The sequence below is a fragment of the Oreochromis niloticus genome, unplaced genomic scaffold (assembly GCF_001858045.2).
Source record: "Oreochromis niloticus isolate F11D_XX unplaced genomic scaffold, O_niloticus_UMD_NMBU tig00000402_pilon, whole genome shotgun sequence".
NCBI lineage: Eukaryota > Metazoa > Chordata > Actinopteri > Cichliformes > Cichlidae > Oreochromis > Oreochromis niloticus.
Window position 1 is genome coordinate 233,000 of NW_020327153.1, and position 22,790 is coordinate 255,789.

At 47.6% G+C, this 22,790-nt stretch overlaps 1 protein-coding gene across 3 annotated transcripts in view; it reads right to left on the reverse strand.

Annotated features, from left to right (window-relative positions):
• Positions 1-730: 730 nt before the first annotated feature.
• Positions 731-22,790, reverse strand: part of LOC100690710 (disks large homolog 4) — a 40,713-nt gene continuing 18,653 nt past the window's right edge. For all 3 annotated transcript variants that reach the window (XM_025904224.1, XM_019355474.2, XM_019355475.2), the window contains 16 exons: positions 14,853-14,903; positions 13,142-13,266; positions 12,638-12,807; positions 12,020-12,156; positions 11,788-11,938; positions 10,257-10,525; positions 7,132-7,234; positions 6,036-6,132; positions 4,499-4,675; positions 4,256-4,293; positions 3,684-3,731; positions 3,489-3,590; positions 3,241-3,413; positions 3,031-3,140; positions 2,477-2,568; positions 731-2,380 (listed from right to left, as the gene is read on the reverse strand). In XM_025904224.1, coding sequence (XP_025760009.1) covers positions 2,274-2,380; positions 2,477-2,568; positions 3,031-3,140; positions 3,241-3,413; positions 3,489-3,590; positions 3,684-3,731; positions 4,256-4,293; positions 4,499-4,675; positions 6,036-6,132; positions 7,132-7,234; positions 10,257-10,525; positions 11,788-11,938; positions 12,020-12,156; positions 12,638-12,807; positions 13,142-13,266; positions 14,853-14,903 — 1,950 coding nt within the window. In that variant the 3' untranslated portion in view covers positions 731-2,273. The remainder of the gene's footprint in view (positions 2,381-2,476; positions 2,569-3,030; positions 3,141-3,240; positions 3,414-3,488; positions 3,591-3,683; positions 3,732-4,255; positions 4,294-4,498; positions 4,676-6,035; positions 6,133-7,131; positions 7,235-10,256; positions 10,526-11,787; positions 11,939-12,019; positions 12,157-12,637; positions 12,808-13,141; positions 13,267-14,852; positions 14,904-22,790) is intronic.

Here is a 22,790-nt window from a genome sequence, read left to right on the forward strand (position 1 = left end):
GTGGGGGGGGGGACTCCCACTGGGTTTAAATCTGGGACTCTCCACCATTTGACCCCAGAACTGAAGAAGCTTCTATGATGAGACGTGAAACGTCTTCAGGCAACTCAAAGAAGTCCAGACGCTTTTCTTTCCAAGCTCCTTAGTTGTATAAAGTGCTCTGAGTGCTCAGACTGATATGAGAACCAGTCTGTTTGTCTGTCAGCATTCACACTGGAGTTTCTCCTGCACACTTTGTTCTCCAGAAACTGTTGTGGTATCCAAACATGCAGCTTTTTAAGACTACACCACTATTACTGTTCATTCTGTAGCTTTTAAACTTTTTAAAATATTTAACTTGTTACTTTTATTTCCATTCCAATGAATGGAGAAATTTTTAAATCCTCTTTACACTCACCTTACTTTGTAACCTTCAGCATACATACAGTTGGCACTAATAGGGATCATTTCTGTAGTAGAAAATGACCTGTGATTAGATTCATAGATTACCTGCAGATTGTTGGTCTCCTGAACAGGTTGTGAGGCATGTTCACTCACATTTAACACCTGTGGTGTTCACATTTCACCTCTGGATTAAACATGTGTAGGTTCTCAGCTCCATCAGTATCTATGACACCACCCAGGTCATATAATCAATAATAAATTTATGTTTGTCAGGATTTTCAGCTGATGGGCGGAGTCAGCAGTCAGCTGTGCACGAACATGCAGGATCCAACATGGACGAGACTCACACTCAGCTTTTATAAGGAATTTATTTCAATATTTCAAGAGTTTCATTTATAACTAATTCATGTCATTATACAACGAGCCGCTCATCAAACCATCTCAACTCTGTGTGTGTCTGTGTGTGTGTGTGTGTGTGTGTGTATGTGTGTGCATAAATGAGTGTGTGTGTGTGTATGTGTGTGCGTGTGCATAAATGAGTGTGTGTGTGAGTGTGTGTGTGAGACAGGCTAATCAATACTCAGATTTAATGATACATCAGTGTTTCTGTCAGTGCTCACAAACTAACGTGACCTCAGGTGACCCCGCTGAGTGCACGTGTGTGTGATGATATTACATCATCTATAAGTAGGATTACTTTCATTATGATAATTATTATTATTCACACGACCCTGATATTCAGTCTGGGAAACCCCGCTGGAACCCATCTACACCCAAAGCACTGTGGGTAACAGAGTCCTGTGAGCGGGACACATGCCCCGCCCCCTCACGCTACCCCAACCTCAAGCTTTAGCTCCGCCTTCCCCTCAGCAGGTTAGTTTCACAGTCTCCACCCTGCCATCTGAGCAGGGAATCATGGGTATTGTAGTCAAGGACACACCCACAGCCAGCATGTGTGGCCTGGATCAGCTGAGACTTGTGGGTAATGTAGTCCTTCTGTGCTGTAGACATTTGTGGGTGGAGTTTATCCATCACCACAACTGGGAAGTGTTGGTGCTGCAGTCCAGACGTTTTTGCTTAAAAATGGAAGTGTTTCAGTCCAAACTGTCCATCAGGAGGGGATTATGGGAGCTGTAGTCCATATGAGGGCAGTTCAGTGTTCAGCCAAGAAGGATTGTGTGCGTTTAGGTCAAGACAGAGGAGGATTATGGGTCATGTAGTGCAGCATAAAGTTGTTGCAGTCAAAACCAAGGAGGACTGTGGGTGGTTCAGTGGAAGCAGAAAGAAAGACAGGGAGTTGTAGTCCAAGGAGTTGTAGTCCAAACAAAGGGTGGTTTGAGGAGTTGTAGTCCAAACAAAGGGTGGTTTGAGGAGTTGTAGTCCAAACAAAGGGTGGTTTGAGGGGTTGTAGTCCAGGCAGAGGAGGACAGTAGCAGATGAAGTGTGGAAAGGGAGCATGTCGGGGTGTAGAGGTGCAGGCAGAGGAGGATTGTGGGTGTTGTAGTCCACTGGTTGTTTGATACTTTAAGCCCTGAAATAGACTGTGTGTTTGAGCCCCATCATTTATTTACAGTCACACAAGTCTGTATGTACACTACACACACACACACACACACACACGCACACACACCATCTTCACATCACACAAACCAATAAATAAATAGATAAATAAATAGCATGATATAAATACTTCAGTACCAGCTCTACAGGCTCTGATTCATTATGTACTGATAATAAACCAATCAGCTGTGAGTCCTCGTCTCAGATTAAAAACATCCTGATCCATCAGTGCGCCCGTCACCCTCCCAGAGAAGTAAACAAAAACCCGCTGGAGGGAGGGGAGGAGCCTGGGCGTGACATTAACAGCAGTTCCCGTGAAGACGGTCGGCCAATCAGAGCCTGTCGCGTGCAGGGACCCAGATGTAGGGTCCGCTCTGCTCCTCGATGACCACTTTGACGTGGTGGTAGACTTCCTCGAAGCTGTCGCCGTGCACAATGGCTGGAAGACAGGCAAAGATGGCATCAAACCCCGAGACGCTCGTACGTTTCACACGTGAACGCTCGCAGCGTGAACTTTATTTAATTATTGTTTCACCTGTGAAGCACTCCAGGAAGTCCTGCTCCAGCTTGATGGCTCGATCCAGAGCTTTCCTCGCCTGCTCCTCCGACAGGCGCTTGTTCAAGTCTCTGCACCAATGTCACACATGTTAATCCTCACAGTGACATCACAATGCTCTGTGACTCCGCCCACAAAACCATAACAGTTAGACTCAAATCTAAAAAAATTAATTTAAAATTTTAATTAATTTTCTTTTAAAAAATGTAATTGAATGACATTTGAGATTTTCATGTTTGAATTTTAATTTACTTCAAGAATTAAAAATTAAGAGCCCCTCCCTGAATCGCTACCAGTGGTGTTGGGGGCTTGTTGTCCCCTGGTAGGGTCTCCCGTGGGGGCCCAGCTGGGCACCCACACTAGACTCTGTGGGACAACTCGTCTATCACCAAGTGGCAGATGTCAGAATCTCATCTCTGCTTTTTGCAGACCTCTGTCTGTTATTGGATCTGGGAGGTTGGTCTGATTTGACCTTTATGGGCGGAGTCAGAGAGCAGTTTGATCTGACCTCATGTTGTTAGTGTTAGACTCACAGGATGTTCTCCAGCGACCGTGGTCGGATGAAGATAGCGATGGGGTGGAGCTGTGCCGCCTGCAGCCTCCTCACGGCGTTGGCCGACACATCCAGGATGCAGTGCTTCCCCTGAATAGACACACACACCGTCACAATACTGCCACTGTGGGAGTGGAAACGGTCACTGTGGGAGTGGAAACAGTCACTGTGGGAAAGTGTGGACAGTCACCTGCTCGGCCACCTGTCGCACACTCTGCACCGACGTCCCGTACAGGTGGTTGTTGTACTGGCCCGCCTCGATGAAGCGGTGCGACTGGATGTCCCGCTCCATCTGTTCCCGTGACGCCACAAAGTGGTAGTCCCGCCCATCCACCTCGTAGTCCCTGCGAGGGCGAGTCGTATCTGTGAGAGAGAGAGGCATACATTAGAAACCTGTCTGTTCAGTTCCTGTTGGACCACCTGTAGGCGGAGCCTTACGGGGAACGCAGGAGCCGAACTTGTCGGGGAACTCGGACAGCAGGTCGTCGTTGACGCGGTCTTTGGTGGGTCCCAGGATGATGATGGGGCGGGCGTAGTCCACTGAACACACACACAGAGGTCATGTGACCCACAGTCAGAGGCGGGAACAGTTTGAGTTACAGTCTGGGGTCAAAGGTTACTGGTGACACTGACCTTCAATCTGAGTGATGAGCTCGTAGCTGTGAACGAAGCCTTCTCTACCTGCAAGAAGAAGAAGAAACACCTGAAAACACAGGAAATGACATCATACAAAGATCTGACACATGACGGGGACATGATGATGAGGAGGGTCTGAGGTTATATGAACCCTCAGTCTGACTGAGTAACGTGGTTAGAAGTGAGAGAGGTCAGAGGTCACTTCCTGTTGTCAGTCTGGAGGTTCCTGTGATGCTGTGATGAGGTCAGAGCTGATGGACGTCTCTGTTTTTGTGTTTCTGAGTCTGAGTGACTTCCTCTGGATCCTCACAGAGGAGCAAACAGGAAGTAGATACTTCCACTTCCTGTATCTTCAGCACAGGCTGCAGGTTTTATTCCTCACACTGAACGTGGAACGCTTCGATGAATGAATGACCCCTGACCTCTTCCTGTTCCTGAGCTCTGAGGTTCCTCCTCACTGATCATCAGGAGGTCAAACTATTATCACAGGAGTGTGTGTGTGTGGAGGATTCACTGATTAATAACCACGCATCCTCCTCCTCCTCTGTGTGTGTTACTGGTGACGTTACCTTTGCTCTTCATCCGTGACCACTCCTTCCTCTCCACTCTGAAACACACACACACACTGGTTGGTTTCATTGTGTATTACTGTCTCTATCTTACAGTATAAAGCACCCTGATGTGATTTCATGCTGTATAAATAAAAATGAATTAAAGGTGGAATACAGCCCACTGGCACTGATCACACACCTGTGTGTGTGTGCAGCATTCACTGACCTGTGTGTCGGTGTGTGTGTGCAGCATTCACAGACCTGTGCTTGGAGGGGATGTAGCCCAGCTCCTCCAGCTCCCCCTGCTGGTTGACCCTGCGTGCCTGCCACCACTCGTCGTCGGCGCTGTCGATCACGTGGAAGACCTCGCCAAAGTTAAAGTCCAACGCCTGAGACAGCACGCCGCAGTCCCACTGCTTATCGTAGTCGAAGAGCGCCCTGAAAGACACACAACACGCCATCAGGAACACTGCTCATCGCCTGTGTGGACCTCAGGAGGTCATGTGACTGTCTCACACTGTCAGCTGACTGGGAGTCATTTAAATTTAGCTGATCTGGAGTCAGAAGTTATTCCAGGAGTTCTCTGTGTGTTCTTCACACACACCTCAGACTGACAAACACAGACACACACAGTCCTGTTTTCATATCTTAGTGAGGACATCATTGACATATTGCTTACCCCCCTAACCATCAAAAATGAATCTGTACCCATAACTGTAACCCTAAAACCACATTGTGAGTCTCAAGCATGTCTTCAAACTTGTGGGGACAGCATCCTGTCCCCATAGTGGCTGTTGGTCCCCACAAGTATAGTAGTATTTAAATGTTGGTCCTCACAAAGATATATAAACATGTACACACACACACACACACACTATGTATTTGTATTAAATGTATATTAATAATTAACTAACAGTTATGCATTCTAAACTGTGTAATACATACACGGCTTATTACAGCTCAGACTATTCATCCATTAGTTATGTATGTATTGCGTACTGTATAATTCTACGGTTGTTTATAATTGTTTCTATTGATTTTAATGTATTCTATCGATCTGTTCTGTGGATGTCCGTCTGGTCTCTGCTGTGTAGAGAGAAACATGTGTCTTTACTGAAACCGTTCACACTCATAAACGTGGTGTCTGTGTTTCAGGAGGCAGAGCGGATTGTCCTCTGAGGTTGTTGGTTCGATCCCTGGCAGCTCCAGCCTGCATCCAAACACATCCTGAACCTGAGCTGCTCCTGATGTGTTCATGTTTTAGATTTGTTGGTAAATGGCCTGTATTTATGTAGCGCTTTTCTACTCCCTAAGGACCCCAAAGCACTTTACACATCCAGTCATCCACCCATTCACACACTGGTGATGGCAGCTACGTTGTAGCCACAGCCACCCTGGGGCGCACTGACAGAGACGAGGCTGCTGGACACTGGCGCCACCGGGCCCTCTGACCACCACCAGTAGGTAACGGGTGAAGTGTCTTGCCCAAGGACACAACGACCGAGACTGTCCAAGCCGGGGCTCGAACCGGCAACCTTGCGATTCAACTATTGAGCCACGATTGCCCCCAATCGTAAAGGGATAATCTGCTGGATGCAGCCATCTCTGAATCTAGATGGTTGATGGTTACAGTGAGTGACACATGATGGAGTAAAGCACACCTGTTCACAGGTGTCATGACTCTGAGGTCATTCTGACTCATTCACAGTAGGAACAGGTGAATGAGGCCGGGCATGCTGTCCTAAGGGGGCCTGGTCCAGGTGTCTCAGTGTGGAGAAGCTGTCACAGCTCAGGTTACCTGATGTAGAAGGTGCGGCTGTTCCTCAGACTGCCGGACGAGCTGTTCATCATCTGCTCCCTCAGGTCGTGGATCTTTGCCTCGAAGCGACTGTACTCTGAAAACACACACACTCAGAGTTTAAACAGGTGTAAGGGTCAAAGGTCACACAGGTACAAGGGTCACATGATCAGAGGTGGTTATACACAGTGAGCAGGACCAACCATCAGCATCACTGCAGGCCAATCACAGCTCACAGATGGATCAGGAGACTCTGCTGTTTCTCAATATGTGTACTTGTGCGTACTTGTGTGTATTTGCATTGTCGTGGACTTGTGATACGTCATCAGTAACAGTACTGTTCCAATTCAAAGTAGCATCAAGCCAAGTACTCTCAACATTCCCGGGTGTGTTCTGGCTCCTCCCATTTTACCCAGCATGCATCGGTGGTGACTTATGTGGACTTGCTGCAGCCAAATATCCCAGAATGCATTTCGTCCAAAACTCAAACACGTGACAGAGAACAGCTGCTAAAAAGTTTGAAATATGACTCTGTGTAAAAAAATTAACTTCTAAGATAATTTAAGGCGAGAATGTCGCTGTGTGAACTTCAAATATCAGGACATCACATATTTGTAAAAGTGCTCCGACGTTTTCAGAGACGTCTGTTACCCACCAGCTGTCAGCTGACCATGAGGTCAAGGGTCACCAGAGCGAGAACAGCGGACTCCATCGTTTTCAAACCCCCCGCGGTCTTTCACTGCTCAGGTTAAACATGACATATAAGTCACTTAGATAAAATGTTAAGGTTTGTTTTATCCTTTTTCTTAAAGAAATCTCCCACACCATGTGAAATTTCCACTGCAGATATTAATCACAGTAAAATTACGAGGGGATGGCAGTGAAACCTCTGGAGCTGTGATGTCATCAAGTACACTGACGTTCCAGCTGTGGAACGATCGCGCTGCGTTCCCAGGAAGTACGGACTGACGTGTGAACTTACAACGTACGGACTAGTGAGAACGCGAGTACGGAGTCGCACACTTGAGTAGTGAGAAACAAGTTAGGTGTGTGTGTGTGTGTGTGTGTGTGTGTGTGTGTGTGTGTGTGTCCTCACCCTCAGGTCTGTACTGTGCTACTATGGTAACAGTCTGCCCGGCGTTCTTCAGAGCTGCTGCTGCCTGCTCATGTGTGGCGTACCTGAGGTCCACCCCGTTCACCTGCACACACACACACACACACACACACACACACACACACACACACACACACACACACGTTAGTTGAGTGGATCTGTGGTCAGTACCTCTGCCTGACCAGCAGGGGGCAGCCTGGTTACACTTTTATTGTGCGATCTACTGTACAATATAAAGCACCTTGAGGCGACTGTTGCTGTGATTTGGCGTTATATAAATAAAATTGAATTAAATTGAAAACTTTTGTTTCTGCTGGTTACAAACTGATCTATGACTGAGGACCAGAGCTGATGTAACACCAGACAAGTTACTCATCAGAGTACTCTGATTACTTTTCTGTTGTAGTTTGAGAGTCTAAAGCACATGTGTCAAAGTCAAGGCCCACAGGCCACATCCGGCCCGGCGTACATTTATATCCGGCCTGCGAGATCATTTTATATAGATGTACTATTATTGTTATGCATGCTAATAATATACAAACTACAGATCCCATAATGCAGTGCTGCAGCCTCCTTGCTGAACGCTAGGCTAACTCAGAACATTCCCACATCAATCAAGTCAAACTTCTGTTATTGAAGCTAGCCGCTCACAATGGTGGAGAGAAAAGTTGATTCTGACAGCAGAGCCTTTCAGCGCCGGTGGGAGACTGAATATATGTTTACAGACATGCTGGTAAACCCGTGTGTCTTATTAGTGGAGCTAATGTGGCTGTAATGAAGGAATTTAATTTAAGACGGCACTACGAGACGAAACGTCAGGATAAGCTGATAAACCTGAATGCAGAAACTACAGAAAGTAGAAGAGCTAAAGAAGAATCTGACATTTCACCAGACTTTTTTTCACCAGAGCAAAATCACAAAGTGAAGCTGCTGTGAAAACAAGTTTTATTGTAGCAGAGGAGCCAAATCAGCCCGGTACCACTCTGAAGAGCTGCAGGATGAAGCTGTGCGACGTCTTGTGTCCAGACAAAAGGCAGATTTTGGCAAATGTGAGCCTGAGGAGAAATACGATGATCGGGTTTGTGAGATGGCCACTGATTTAAGAACACAGTCGTGTGAAAGAAGCAAAAACTTTATTGCATACTCTGCTGTGGATGAAAGTACAGACATGATGGACATTGCACAGCTGGCCATCTTCATCCGTGGAGAGGAAATATTGAACATTAAAAAAAAAGCGGACAGTGAAAAAAGCAGACTAGTCAGCAGGATGCGAGTAAAGATGCAGGAGGAGAGCTGTACCGGTGAGTTAACAGCATATCACTGCATCATACACCAGGAAACGCTGTGTGGTAAAGTCCTAAAAATGGAGCATGTAATGGTCACCGTAACGCAAACCGTAATTTTGATCTGAGCTAAAAGTTTAAATCACCGTCAATTTCAGTTTTTTATGTGGGAAATAGATTCAGAGTTTGCCGACATTCCTCATCATACAGAGGTCCGTTGGCTGAGTTGGGGAAAAGTTCTCAATCGAGTTTTTGAGCTCAGTGAGGAAACCTGTCAGTTCATGGACATGTAAATGGACTGATTCTGATATAGCGCTTTTCTACTCTCCCGGAGTACTCAAAGCACTGCATACAACATGCCTCATTCACCCACTCACACAAGCACTTCTAAACGCAAGTGCAAACTATAACTACATTCACACACATTCACACTCCGATGAATGCATCGGAGGGCAATTTGGGGTTAGTATCTTGCCCAAGGACACTTGACATGCAGACTGGGGAAGCCTAGGATCGAACCACCAACCTTCCAATCAGTAGCTGATCTGCTCTACTACCTAAGCCACAGCCACCCCACACATGTGTGATGCGGTGAAGGCATTTCAAGTGAAGCTGTCACAAATGCACCAGTGTAACCTGCCTCACTTTCCCTGTTGCCAAGTAATGTTGAACCAAGTCAGCGGACTTTGCTGAACGACACTGAATGGCCCGCACAGTTTATTAGTTCCATTCCTGAAGCAACGCCCAGCTCCGTCTACATGTGGCTCCAACCTTGTGTTTACTTTCATTTATTTTTTCTAGGGTTTTGGCAGCATGTTCATATTTCTAACTTGCATAATTTTGACAGGATATATTTTTATGAAGAGCAAAATATTTAAAGTTAAAGTTTATTTAATCTAGAATAATATTCCTGTCTGTTTTTATTCATATTCATGTTTAAAAAACACTGTTTTAGTGTTCAATAAATGCTTATCTTGTTTGGCCCGCGACCTAAAGTGTGCCTTGAGTTTTGGCCCCCTGTGAAGTTGAATACTAAAGTATTCCTAATATTCTGTACTTCATGTTTTCATGAGTTATTTACAGAAAAATGTGATCAAACAGTTGTAAACAGATGTTTACAACTAACACCTCTGGAGTTATTGATCATGTTTTCTCTAAATAACTCACCTGCTCTGAAGACCTGCTGTGTGTGTTTGTGTGTATTACACTGAGGATCTGTGTGTGTGTTTGTGTGTATTACACTGAGGATCTGTGTGTGTGTGTGTGTGTGTATTACACTGAGGATCTGTGTGTGTGTTTGTGTGTATTACACTGAGGATCTGTGTGTGTTTGTGTGTATTACACTGAGGATCTGTGTGTGTGTTTGTGTGTATTACACTGAGGATCTGTGTGTGTGTGTTTGTGTGTATTACACTGAGGATCTGTGTGTGTTTGTGTGTATTACACTGAGGATCTGTGTGTGTTTGTGTGTATTACACTGAGGATCTGTGTGTGTGTGTGTGTGTGTATTACACTGAGGATCTGTGTGTGTGTGTTTGTGTGTATTACACTGAGGATCTGTGTGTGTTTGTGTGTATTACACTGAGGATCTGTGTGTGTGTGTGTTTGTATTACACTGAGGATCTGTGTGTGTTTGTGTGTATTACACTGAGGATCTGTGTGTGTGTGTGTTTGTATTACACTGAGGATCTGTGTGTGTGTGTTTGTGTGTATTACACTGAGGATCTCTGTGTGTGTGTTTGTGTGTATTACACTGAGGATCTGTGTGTGTGTGTTTGTGTGTATTACACTGAGGATCTGTGTGTGTGTGTTTGTGTGTATTACACTGAGGATCTGGTCTCCCTTGCGGAGCTCCCCGCTCAGGTCTGCTGGGCCTCCTGCGAGGATGAAGGAGATGAAGATGCCCTCTCCGTCCTCTCCGCCCACGATGTTGAAGCCCAGGCCGGTGGAGCCGCGCTGCACGCACACCCTGCGAGGCTCCCTCGAGTACTCGTCCTCTCCCATCATGCCACGGGGGATCGGGGAGTATCGCCGCGGTGACGGAGGAGGGAGGGCTTGTGGGTAATCGCACATGTAGTCCGGCTCCATGTAGGCTGCAGAGAGGACGGAGGAGTCAGCAGCTGATCTCTGACATCTGGATCAGGGTCACGGGTCTAACATCTGGATCGGGGACACGGGTCTAACATCTGGATCGAGGTCACGGGTCTAACATCTGGATCGGGGTCACGGGTCTAACATCTGGATCGGGGACACGGGTCTAACATCTGGATCGGGGACACGGGTCTAACATCTGGATCAGGGACAGGTCTAACATCTGGACCAGGGTCACAGGTCTAACATCTGGACCAGGGTCACGGGTCTAACATCTGGATCGGGGACACGGGTCTAACATCTGGATCGGGGTCACGGGTCTAACATCTGGATCAGGGACAGGTCTAACATCTGGACCAGGGTCACAGGTCTAACATCTGGACCAGGGTCACGGGTCTAACATCTGGATCGGGACACGGGTCTAACATCTGGATCGGGGTCACGGGTCTAACATCTGGATCAGGGACAGGTCTAACATCTGGACCAGGGTCACAGGTCTAACATCTGGACCAGGGTCACGGGTCTAACATCTGCATAAGGGACAGGTCTAACATCTGGATCAGGGACAGGTCTAACATCTGGATCAGGGTCACGGATCTAACATCTGGATCAGGGACAGGTCTAACATCTGGATCAGGGACAGGTCTAACATCTGGATCAGGGACAGGTCTAACATCTGGATCAGGGACAGGTCTAACATCTGGATCGGGGACACGGGTCTAACATCTGGATCGGGGACACGGGTCTAACATCTGGATCGGGGTCACAGGTCTAACATCTGGATCAGGGACACGGGTCTAACATCTGGACCAGGATCACAGGTTTAACTGGTTGCTGACTGTGTGTTTGACACATTATTCTGGATTAATCTGTTATTAATGATAATCTTATCCATAGCAAAGCAAACATCCTGGACTTTCCTCTGAGTCTGAGTCTTGAGTTCACCTGCATCAGGATCAAAGCCTGACTGGATCAAACATTCCTGGAGGAAAACCTCATTAAACTCATTTTAAAGCCTGACTGTGTCCTGGTTTCATCTTCTGAGGAGTTTAGAATTAATCTGAGCTGTAGGTGCACATCTGTCCTCTGGGTGGCGCTGCAGGGAAACTAAAGTCATCATTCAGAGTGAACTCACATCTGTACAGATGACTGATATGCAGTACTGTTTATAGTACTATTTATGGTATTATTCGCAATATTACTGTAGTATTATCAGTGTAATCAACCTGTGAGCAGGTGTGAGGAGGTGTACAGGTGTACTCACAGCTGGTCAGGTCGGGGGGGCTGTATCGATCAATTGGGTGGATGTACTGCGAGGTGGGCGTGGCCACCTTCAGGTAGACCACCTCTCCTGTGTTCTTCAGGGCCGACACTGCGTCTTCGTGCAGGACGTCCTCCAGAGACATGTGGTTGACCTGCCGGGGGGCGGAGTCTTACGTTAGACCACAGTCACATCAGTTTAGCGTGTCAAAGAGAACATGTGTGATGTCACGTACCGCCAGGATTTTGTCTCCGATCTGCAGCCGCCCGTCACGGTGTGCAGCCCCGCCCTCGATGATCTTGGTAACGTAGATGCTGTTGTCTCCAGGGACGTGCTGGTTCCCCACGCCGCCCGCTATACTGAAGCCCAGACCTGCACCGGGGGGCGGGGTTAGATTAACAAAACCACAGAACACCATGAGCTGAAGATCAAACTGACTCATGGGAAACAACATTTACAGATTAAAAAGGTGATGAACTAAAATATGTTACTGAAGTAATGAGTGCGTCCCAAAATGTTAAAAACATACAAAGTAATACATTTCCAGGTGTGACTGGCTCCATATGAGGTGACACGTTCAGGTGTGTTTAAGGCAGGTTCTGCTTCCTGTTTGACCAAACTTTATTTACATCAGGTTTATTAAACATTACGACAGTACGTGGACCTGCTGAGGAATCACAGTGTAAAGGTGAATCTCCTGTATGAAGCCTCTGTCATGTCTCTAATTCTTCTGTAGCTGACATACAACATAAAGTATTTAAGAGCTGTAATGACTGTAACAGTCCAGCAGAGGGCGGCAGAGCAGCAGGAATCACAGTTACATAAGAGCTGAACACCTGCTCTCCTGTCTCACCTTTGGGTCCTTTCATCAGTTTGATCTGTGTGATGCGTTCGCTCGGTGGGCGTCTCCGCAGCACATACAGCCTGACAACAGGCCCCGCCTCCTTCAGCGCCTCCACAGCAATGGAGTGAGTGACCTCCCGGACGTCCACATCGTTGACAAATACGATGCTGTCGTTCACCCTGGTGATGAAGAGAGAGAGAGAGTCACTGTCACCTCCTCAAACAGCTGTTTGAAGGCTCAGGTGTGATCAGGTTTAGGTGGACCGGTCCTTTAGAGGTGAGAGGCTCAGCTTCATGTCCTCAGAAAACACAAACACAAGCAAAGAGTCTGTGTGTGTTTCTGTGTGTGTCTGTTTGTGTGTGTCCGTGTTTCTGTGTGTGTCTGTTTGTGTGTGTCCGTGTTTCTGTGTGTGTCTGTTTGTGTGTGTCCGTGTTTCTGTGTGTGTCTGTTTGTGTGTGTCCGTGTTTCTGTGTGTGTCTGTTTGTGTGTGTCCGTGTTTCTGTGTGTGCGCACCTGAGGCGTCCGTCCTGGGCAGCAGCTCCTCCGGGGATGATCTTGGTGATGAAGATGGAGGGGTCGTCTCCGATGTGAGGATTGTCGGTTCCTCCCGCGATGCTGAAGCCCAGACCAGAGTTGCCCTGAACACAACATAAACACACATCACCACACTGTACCTGATGCAGACCTGGGTCTTCCTGTATGTGGATCCCGGATGAGCCCCCACTTACACCAGCACCTGGCCCATGTGCTCAGTGAGCTCATAAGTCAAACCTGGGAGTGAATCTAAGACAAACAGCCAGCAGAGGTCCAAGAGAGTTATCCAGCTGTCAGGCTAGCTTACTGCACAGCTGGATAACTCTGGAGCTCTGCAGATGTTGGTGTTTTTATCAGACTCAGACTGACGTCCAAACCAGCTGACTTTTGGATCTTCAGCTCTCAGAGGGGAAACAGGAGTGAAGTGAGGCTGTAGAGATATTTGGTGTTTTCTGGTTTTGTATTTTTGATAATCTTGAATTTTGGTTCTATGTTCTGTGTTATTTATTCTTCTGGTTATAGTGTTATATTCTGTTTTCTATAGATCCTACTTTCTGTGCCGTTAGTTCCCCTCAAGATGGAGCACCGAGGTGAAGAAAGACAAGCTGAAGGTTCGTTGGTCCAGCAGACCCAGTGTTCCTCTGCTCATGGTCTCTGTTAGAGACAGGGGGGAGGAGCTCGGACATCCAGCAGGTGGAGCTGCTGCTCCTTCACTTTGAAAGGACCCTGATGAGGACCTCCTGAGGAGCCGATTCCTGTCACTGGGCTGAGACTGAGTTCAGCCTCAGCAGCAGGTTACCATGACAGCAGTTAGTCAGCTGTTTCAGTCAGAGCTGCTCCACTTCCTGTGATGGTGTCACCATCATAGCTGCTGTCCACATGACCGCAGGAAGCTGCGAGCTGTTGGCTGAAGACATCCACAGAGACGAGCTTCTGCTTCCTGTCCTCTAACAAGACTGAATCTAATCCTCCTGCTCCTCCTCCTTCTTCTTCTCCTGCAGCTCTCTGGACCGTCTGCCTGATGGAGGTCAGTCCTGCCTGACATTACCCAGCAGTCCTTTCACTGATGTGTCTTCACAGCAGAACTAAACCTTCATCATCATCATCATCGGCCCTGACAGGAACGTCTCATTTACTTCCTGTTTTCTTCTTCTGTGGTGTTTCTGCCTGCAGCTCGTATTCAGGGATCAGCTGTGCATGAATTATGCAGATGTGTTTGCAGACTTCTCACTCACTGAGGACTGATGTCAGTGTCTCTGTCCACCCGCTGTCTCTCACACACCTCCACACTCATCCTCACCATCCTCCTCCTCATCATCATCATCCTCACAGAGTACATGAAGGGCTGATGGGAGGTGACTCATGAAACCACTCCTGTGTGTGCTGACAGCTGTGCCTCTGTGAGCAGATCTGAGACCAGCTGATTAAACGTCAGGTTCACTGGTTTGATTTGTAAAAGGAGCTAAAAATAACCCGCTGATGTCAGGGGGGCGTGGCTTACATTCAGAGGGTGACGGCGGCTTTTAAAATCAGAGTGATGCATCTAAAAACAGAGCGGAGACGAGCTGGAAGGAGCACGAGGACCGAGTGTTTCTCACCACCACACGTGTGTGTCTGTGTGTCTGTGTGTGTGTGTGTGTCTGTGTGTGTGTCTGTATGTGTGTGTGTGTGTGTGTGTGTGTGCGCTCACCCTCTCCAGTGTGATCTCCTCGTACTCCAGCTCTCCCTCTGACCCGTTCATCTGTAAAAAAAAATAAACACATGAAGAGTTAAATCACATCCCAGAATATCTCTGCTCATCGCCACGGCAACTCCATGGTAACAGCTGTTGAGGCCTCAAGGGGCCCAGTTACCTGGGCAACTGTAGCCGTAGCTATAGCAACCAACTCTCATATCATCTGCTCCAAGCACTCATGAGAGCTTGGAGACACGGTTATTACATCACTTCCTGCTGCGGCGCTCTCTCCACTCATCAAACACACACCTCACTGAGTCATGTGACCAAACCCTTCACACCTCGTCCATCATCATCCACCCGCCTTCTTCTTTTGTCCAGGTGAGGGTAGCTGGGGGGGCGGAGCCTATCAGTCCATGCCAGCTGTTCACGCTGTACACACACTCTACCTCACTGCTGTTACACAGTTTATCACAGGAGGACACACACACACACACACACCAGCATGTCCTCTGTCCTTCATGTCCTGAAGCAGACCTGACATCATGATTCTCATGACATCATCATGACATCACTGACAGCCACAGATGTGCAGCTCCATCAGTGCCATTTAAAGCTGCCAGCAGGCGCTGTGCTAGCTACACCTGATGTATTCAAAGCATATACACACCTCAGCCTCCATCAGGCTGCTTTACACAGCCAAACACCTCCAGAAGGGCCAGGCTCAGTGAGAGGGGGCCATGTGCTGCAGCTATGAGGGAGGGTTCAGGGTCACCTGATCCTAGACCCGCCCACACACAGCTCTGCCCATCAACACACACACAGAGCTGTAAACAGGGGTCAGAGCTCCTGCAGGTGTGTGTACAGGTGAGCTGTTAGTTTTCAGTCATTCTTTATGAAATGCAAACTCTGAGTGAAATATGTCTGTGAAGGTTCTCAGTCATCCAGGTCATCGTAGTCAAAGGAGTTTGCAAAGAAAAGCGTCTGGACTTCTTTGAGTTGCTTGAAGACGTTTCACCTCTCATCCGAGAAGCTTCTTCAGTTCTAAGGTCAAATGGCCGAGAGTCCCAGATTTAAACCCAGTGGGAGTATCCCCCCAAGGAGGGACAAAGGACCCCCTGGTGATCCTCTAATCACATGCGCAAAGGTGTGAAAGCGGGTGTGGGACCTAATCAGCCAGGGTTTCGGGTGAGCTCATTGTGAAACCTGGCCCCACCTTGTCATGTGAATTCCTGTGGTCAGATGGCCCAGGATGTGAGTGGGCGTTAAGGCGGCTGGGAAGGGAACTCAAAACTGGATTATAGATGGCAGACAGTTGGTGTCGTAAACCACCGCCTCTGTTCAAAGATGGTCGCTCACAGTGGACATAGATGGCCTCTTTCACTCCTCTTTCAAACCATCTGTCCTCTCTGTCCAATATGTGAACATTGGCATCCTCGAAAGAGTGACCTTTATCCTTTAGATGCAGATGGACTGCTGAGTCTTGTCCTGTGGAGGTGGCTCTTCTATGTTGTGCCATGCGCTTGTGAAGTGGCTGTTTGGTCTCTCCAATGTAGAGGTCCGGGCATTCCTCGCTGCACTGTACAGCATACACCACGTTGTTCAGTCTGTGTTTTGGAGTTTTGTCTTTCGGGTGAACCAGTTTGTGTCTGAGTGTGTTGCTGGGTCTGAAGTACACTGGGATGTCGTGCTTGGAGAAAACTCTCCTGAGTTTCTCTGATACACCGGCTACATAGGGGATGACAATGTTGTTGCGTCTGTCTTTCTTATCCTCCCTCGCTGGTGTCTGATCTTCTTTTCTGTGCCTCTTTGCTGACTTTATGAACGCCCAATTAGGATAGCCACATGTTTTAAGTGCTTCCTTTACGTGTGTGTGTTCCTTCTTTTTCCCTTCAGGCTTAGAGGGAACATGTTCTGCCCGGTGGTGTAGGGTCCTAATTACTCCAAGTTTGTGTTCCAGAGGGTGATGGGAGTCAAAGAGGAGGTACTGGTCCGTGTGTGTGGGCTTCCGGTAAACTTCGATGTTGAGGTTGCCATTCTCTTCAATGTGCACAGCGCAGTCCAGGAAAGGCAAACAGTTATCCTTTGTGTCTTCCCTGGTGAACTTGATGTTTTTATCCACGGCGTTAATGTGCGCAGTGAAGGATTCCACTTCTTGTGTCTTGATTTTGACCTTTGACCTTAGAACTGAAGAAGCTTCTCGGATGAGAGGTGAAACGTCTTCAAGCAACTTAAAGAAGTCCAGACGCTTTTCTTTGCAAACTCCTTTAACTCTGAGTGAAGCTCAGACTTTAAAATGACAAATGTTAAATATTCATTCTCAGTGAGCTCACGCTGCTCACTGCCTGCTGGTGCTGTTGGGATTAATGGTCCAGGTGAGCTGTGGGTGTGATGATGACATGAGCAGTTACTGAAACAGCTGCTAACAGCTGGAGCAGAGACAGATACACTGTAACAGCGTCTCTGTTTGTGACACATTCAGATGATCCAAACAGGAAACAGCTGGAGCAGCTTCTCTGACAGTAAACTGTGTGTTAGAAAACGTGTCTGAGGGTTGGACGTCCTTTAATCTGCACACTGTAATAAAAACAGGAGCTAATAAAAGCTTTAAAGCAGGTAAAAATAACTGCAGGATGTTTGATGGCTTGTTCAAGGCTCCACAGACAGCAGCTGATAAATTTATCAGCTGTATTGTATTTGGAGCTCATCACACTCACACCAGCCAACATGGCCTCCCTGTCAGGGGGCGGGGTTTGTGATTTCTTGGAAATATGTTCTTGTGTTGTTATTATTAGTTAGCACTTAGTTGAGTTTTAGTCCAGTTTGTGTTATCACCCGTGTCCCCTTGTGTCTCTCCTCTGTGTCCTTCTCTCGCTCCCTCTCTCTTGTGTCAAGCTTGCGTGTCCAAGTTCATGTCGCTCCATGTTTCCTGTTTTATTTTGAAAGTCCATGTCCATGTTCGAAGGCCGCCACAATGACGTGGACCCAGCTGCAGAGAAGGGCCCTGAACAGAGTCTGTTGGTGTGGTGTTGTTGCGGACCTCTGCTCCACCAGGAGTCTACAGGAAAGCTGATGTTCCATGTTCAGTGTGTTTAGCTTTGCTTCCCATCTGGCGTGATGTTGATTTGTGTCAGCTGTTTCCACTTCCCTCATTACCCTGCTGTATATTTAAGTCGTTCAGTGTCGGGTCATCTGTTTGTGTTGCTTCATGTCATGTCAGGTCTTGGGTTTTTCGTGCTCCTGCTCAGATTCATGCTCATGTTCTTGTGTCTTAGTTTTCATGCTTTGTCTTAGCTGCTCCCAGTTTAGTTTTGTCCCAGTTTGCTTTGTCTTTGTTTTGTGGTTTTTTCCCATCAGCCAAATAAACGGACACACTTTTTGTTAAACCTTAATAAAACACTCGCTGTTTCCTGCTGACACAGCTGGATACAGGAGCGCAACATCTGTATCCTGACAGCTCAGAGAGCTGAAGCATCTTCACCCACTGATCTGCAACTTCCATCTAACCTCCACCCACAACCTGTCACACTGATGGGGGTCTTTAACACAGCTGGAGCCTGAGAAGTGAAGGGACCAGGACCTCCATGATCCCACCACCTAAGCTAGCTAGCTAACTAGCACCTGCTCTACTGTACTCTACTCGGTTCTACTTGACTTTACTTGGTTACGGTTGGTTTTTGTTACAGTTGAGTCCCACCTCAGTCACTTCTTTGAAAGTCTGTTTATGTCACTATTTAAAATGTTTGTCATACCACAAACACACCCAACGTCAGGGTCGTTATAGCAACACGGCACAAAGTCCTGTGATGTCATGTGTGACACAAACACAACAATGGAGGACTTGATGTGTTCAACAATGGTAGACCTGTGCACGCTGTCATTGGACCACGGTGATGGTTTGTGTGCGGTCGTTTCGCTCGCGACGGGATTTTAAAATGGCGGGTTTGATTCCTGTGCCAGAGTCACGACTCATCCGCTGATGTCACTGACCAGCCAATCGGTGTCATGCAATCTGCTGATGTCACATTTTTGGCCCCGCCCAGTAGGTACTGAAAAAGTACGTGGTACCAGGAACTGTGACCTGATAGTCAACCCTAAAAACCGAGTCGAGTCCAGTAGATCCCAGTGGAACTGAGGCTCTAATGTAGGTGGGTGCTTCAGGGCCTCGGCTGCAGTCTGTTTTCAGGGGCCCCAGGCCCCTGTTTTCCTTACATTACATTAAACCAACATGAAGGAACCACCAGTCCCAGCCTGCAGACAGTTTTCATCGTGCTGTCATTCACAGACAAAGACTCTATCAGGTGTCTGAACTATGCAGGTTTAAATCTATGTAGTCACAGTCACTAGGAGTGTCCAAATTCACAGGCTGCATCCTCCTGAGGACCCAGCCTTCAAGGTCTACGTGGGACAAAATATAACAGGACACTGGTGTAAATTCTCGACCATCTCACACTTCTGTTTAATCCGTTTTCTGTTTGACGTTTATTCAGCTGTGTGAAAACTACCCGGGGGATTAATAAAGTTTTATCTAATCTAATCTAATAACTTTGATCTCAGCCAAACCGATTTACTCAAGAACAAATTAAACACTGAAAAAAGACAAACAATAACATTTTTAGGTCGTCTAAGGGACTTATATATTACGTTTAACCTGAGTTGCAAAAGTCCGTGGTGATCTGAAAATGATGTGCCGGCAGTTGATCCGTTCTCAGCGGCTCTAGTGACCCTCGAGCTCCCAGCTAGCTATCGAGCTGGTGGGTAGCAGGCATCTCCGAAAACATCGAAGCACAAATATGCGATATCTTGATAAACCGAGCAGATATTTGAAGTTTACACAGCTACATTCTCGCCTGAAAATATGTTCAAAGTTTATTTTGTGACCCAGAAAGAGTAACAAGAGTAATATTAAAACTTAGCAGCGGCCGCCATTGTTGGAAACTGGAATTGGCTGGGCCGCACTATGAATTCTGGGATATGGTGGGCCATGAAGGACACACCCGACCCATCCTTTAAATTCGGGGTAAAGGAGGACGCATTTGTTGGCTGCATTCGGAGGAGTCTACGAATTTGGACAGCCTTCGGCGCATCACTGTGACGTAATCGGTCTACAAATGCGTCCTCAGGAGGATGCAGGCCATGAATTTGGACACCCCCACTATGTACAAACACACACCTGTAACTCCACAGTCACCATGGTAACATGTGACATCACGGGCCCGGCACAGGTGTTTCAGCGTCTTACAGGTGTGCGTTCACACATTCATGACTGCAGTTCATGTGATTAATAAAGAATCTTGTGTTCTTATCACAGCTCAGTGTGGAAATCACATTATCCTGAGCTGTGGGTCGTTTCCGTGGAAACACTGTGATGTAATTTAGTTAGCAGGCTCTGTTAAAAAGTGCCTCTCTCTGTTGTTTTAGAGGCGCTCGCTGTGCGATATGAATCTGTTAATAGTTCATGCATTCATCAGCCGTGTCTGTGTGACGCTCACATGAGAAGTTATCAAGCATCAAATATTTAAAATCAGGCACAAACAGGCCGACCACCAACGGGCCAGATACAGCAGGATGTCCACGATGAGGGTAAACCTGTGTGTGTGTGTGTGTGTGTGTGTGTGTGTGTGTGAGTGAGTGTGTGTGTGTGTGAGTGTGTGTGTGTGTGTGTGTGTGTGAGTGTGTGTGTGAGTGTGTGAGTCAGTAACACAGTGAACTCTGCTTCAGTCCCTGAAGGCTCGAGCATCAACACTAAAACACACAGTTCACTTCATTCAGCTCGTCTCTGGAGACTCTGCAGCTCCAATACACTTATATAACAGAGAGAGAGGGCGAGAGAGGCAGGCTGACAGCAGGAGAGAGAGAGAGAGAGAGAGAGAGAGAGAGGCAGGCTGACAGCAGGAGAGAGAGAGAGAGAGAGAGAGAGAGAGGCAGGCTGACAGCAGGAGAGAGAGAGAGGGCGAGAGAGGCAGGCTGACAGCAGGAGAGAGAGAGAGAAAGCGAGAGAGAGAGGCAGGACGACACAGAGTGCAGCAGACAGAGCAGGAGCACGGTCCACGGTTGGTCCACGGTTGGTCCACGGTTGGTCCACAGTTGGTCCACAGTTGGTCCACGGTTTGAACCACACACATTACCACATGAGAAACATTATTCACATTAAAACGAGTCCCAAACATAACGAGGTCTTTGAAACCCAGACGTGAGAGTCACACATGTGACCAGCTCTTAGTAAAGGTCTTACATGAAAAGTCATTAGAAACACTCCTTCAGGACTGAGTCCTTCAGCCTGCCCCAGACCCCCCACAGCCAGTCTGAACCATCCCTGTGACCGGCCTCCACACTCAGTCCTCAGGGCGTCTCACCATCTCTGTACAGAGAGCAGAGCCCTCTGCTGAGCAGGTGAATAAGTCCTCCATCCTGTTTCTTGGGTAAAAACTGAAGACTCTGTGAGACCCAGTGAAGAAGGACCCAAAAAAGTCTACGATTACTGACTGAAGTTTGGCAAGTAAAGGTCGACAGGGAGGTCCACAGGAGACGGACGATGCCACAGCACAGATGCAGCCAGATTATTCATGAATGACAGCTCAGGTAAGATCCATTTCTATGTTTCAGTCTGGCTTCTACCGTTTCCAAAACATGACCCACTAATAAAGCACCATCCTTGTTTCCAGGTGAGTCCACAGTAACACAGTCCTCTGCAGTCCTCTCCCCACCATCACAGCCTCACCATGAACCTGACCCAGTTTATTCTGGCCGAGGAGGTTTCTCCAAATGTTTCATACTGTGTTACAACAGTTACAACAGCATCATCTGCATACGCTGGCAGTCTGAGACCAGAACGTTCAAACCAGACCTGAGTTTAGGGAGGAGGAGCTCCCGGAGCTCAGTAATAACCACGTATATGATGCTGAATTGTTCCATCTCGTGTGGCATCTCTTCGATTTGTGATTCTGGGCTATTAAAATAACACTGAGCTGACATTTGTGTGACCACAACAGAGAGGAGAAAGCCTGAACCCTCTCTGCTTTCTAAGGAGCACCAACAACCCAAACCAGGGTTCACTTCAAGCTCTCAGCGTCTCCATACAGGAGATCCTGGAGTGCTGTTTAAGCCTGTAGTCTGAGAAAAGTGCAGTAATAAATGTCAGTAATCACTGACACACTTAAAAACTCTGAGAGTGATCAGAAAGCTGGACTGGAGTTTTTGGACTTATATAAAACCTCCTTCATGTTTTCAGGTCCAGCTTAGATTTCTCCTGAAAACAAGGAGCTGCTCATCATCACAGATTTGATGAGTGTGAAAACCTCCTGGAGGATCCAGCTTTGTGGATCTACTGTCTGTAACTTCTAAAGCAGTGACTCTTCTTCAAAGACCAGGCCTTCAAGCTGGCTTCTTCACTCCCTCCATCGTCTTCACCTTCATCGTGTCCCTGTGACTGACCCACAGGACTCAGAGCTTCACTTCCTGTCTCAGCCTGCTTCCTCTGTCTCCATCACACCAGCCTCCTCCTCCAACACTGACTCAGTTACTCCACCTACCTGCTCACCTGTCTCCACCTGTCCACTGTCACATGATTTCCTCCCATATGACAAACTGTGAATCGCCTCATCATTTCAGCCAACCAGCAGCACGGCACCGGGGCTGGATGTCCCCCACTCTGTCTGGAGCCAATGAGATGCTCCTCCCCCATCTCCCATCAAACACCTCATATCCTCAGGTGTCACATCAACGCTGTGATCAGAGGTACTGATCTTCATGTTCACGTCTCCTCGTTCAAACCTGACTTTAAAGCAGACGATGTTTCCCTGAGAGGGATCAGTGTGATGGAGAACACCTCCTCCACCCCTGTGATGGGTGGTGGATCATCGAGACTCTCAGCAGATTAACCAGACAGGAAACTGGACTGACCACCCACAAACTCCTGCACCACCACCAGAACCACCACCAGGCTGAACTTCA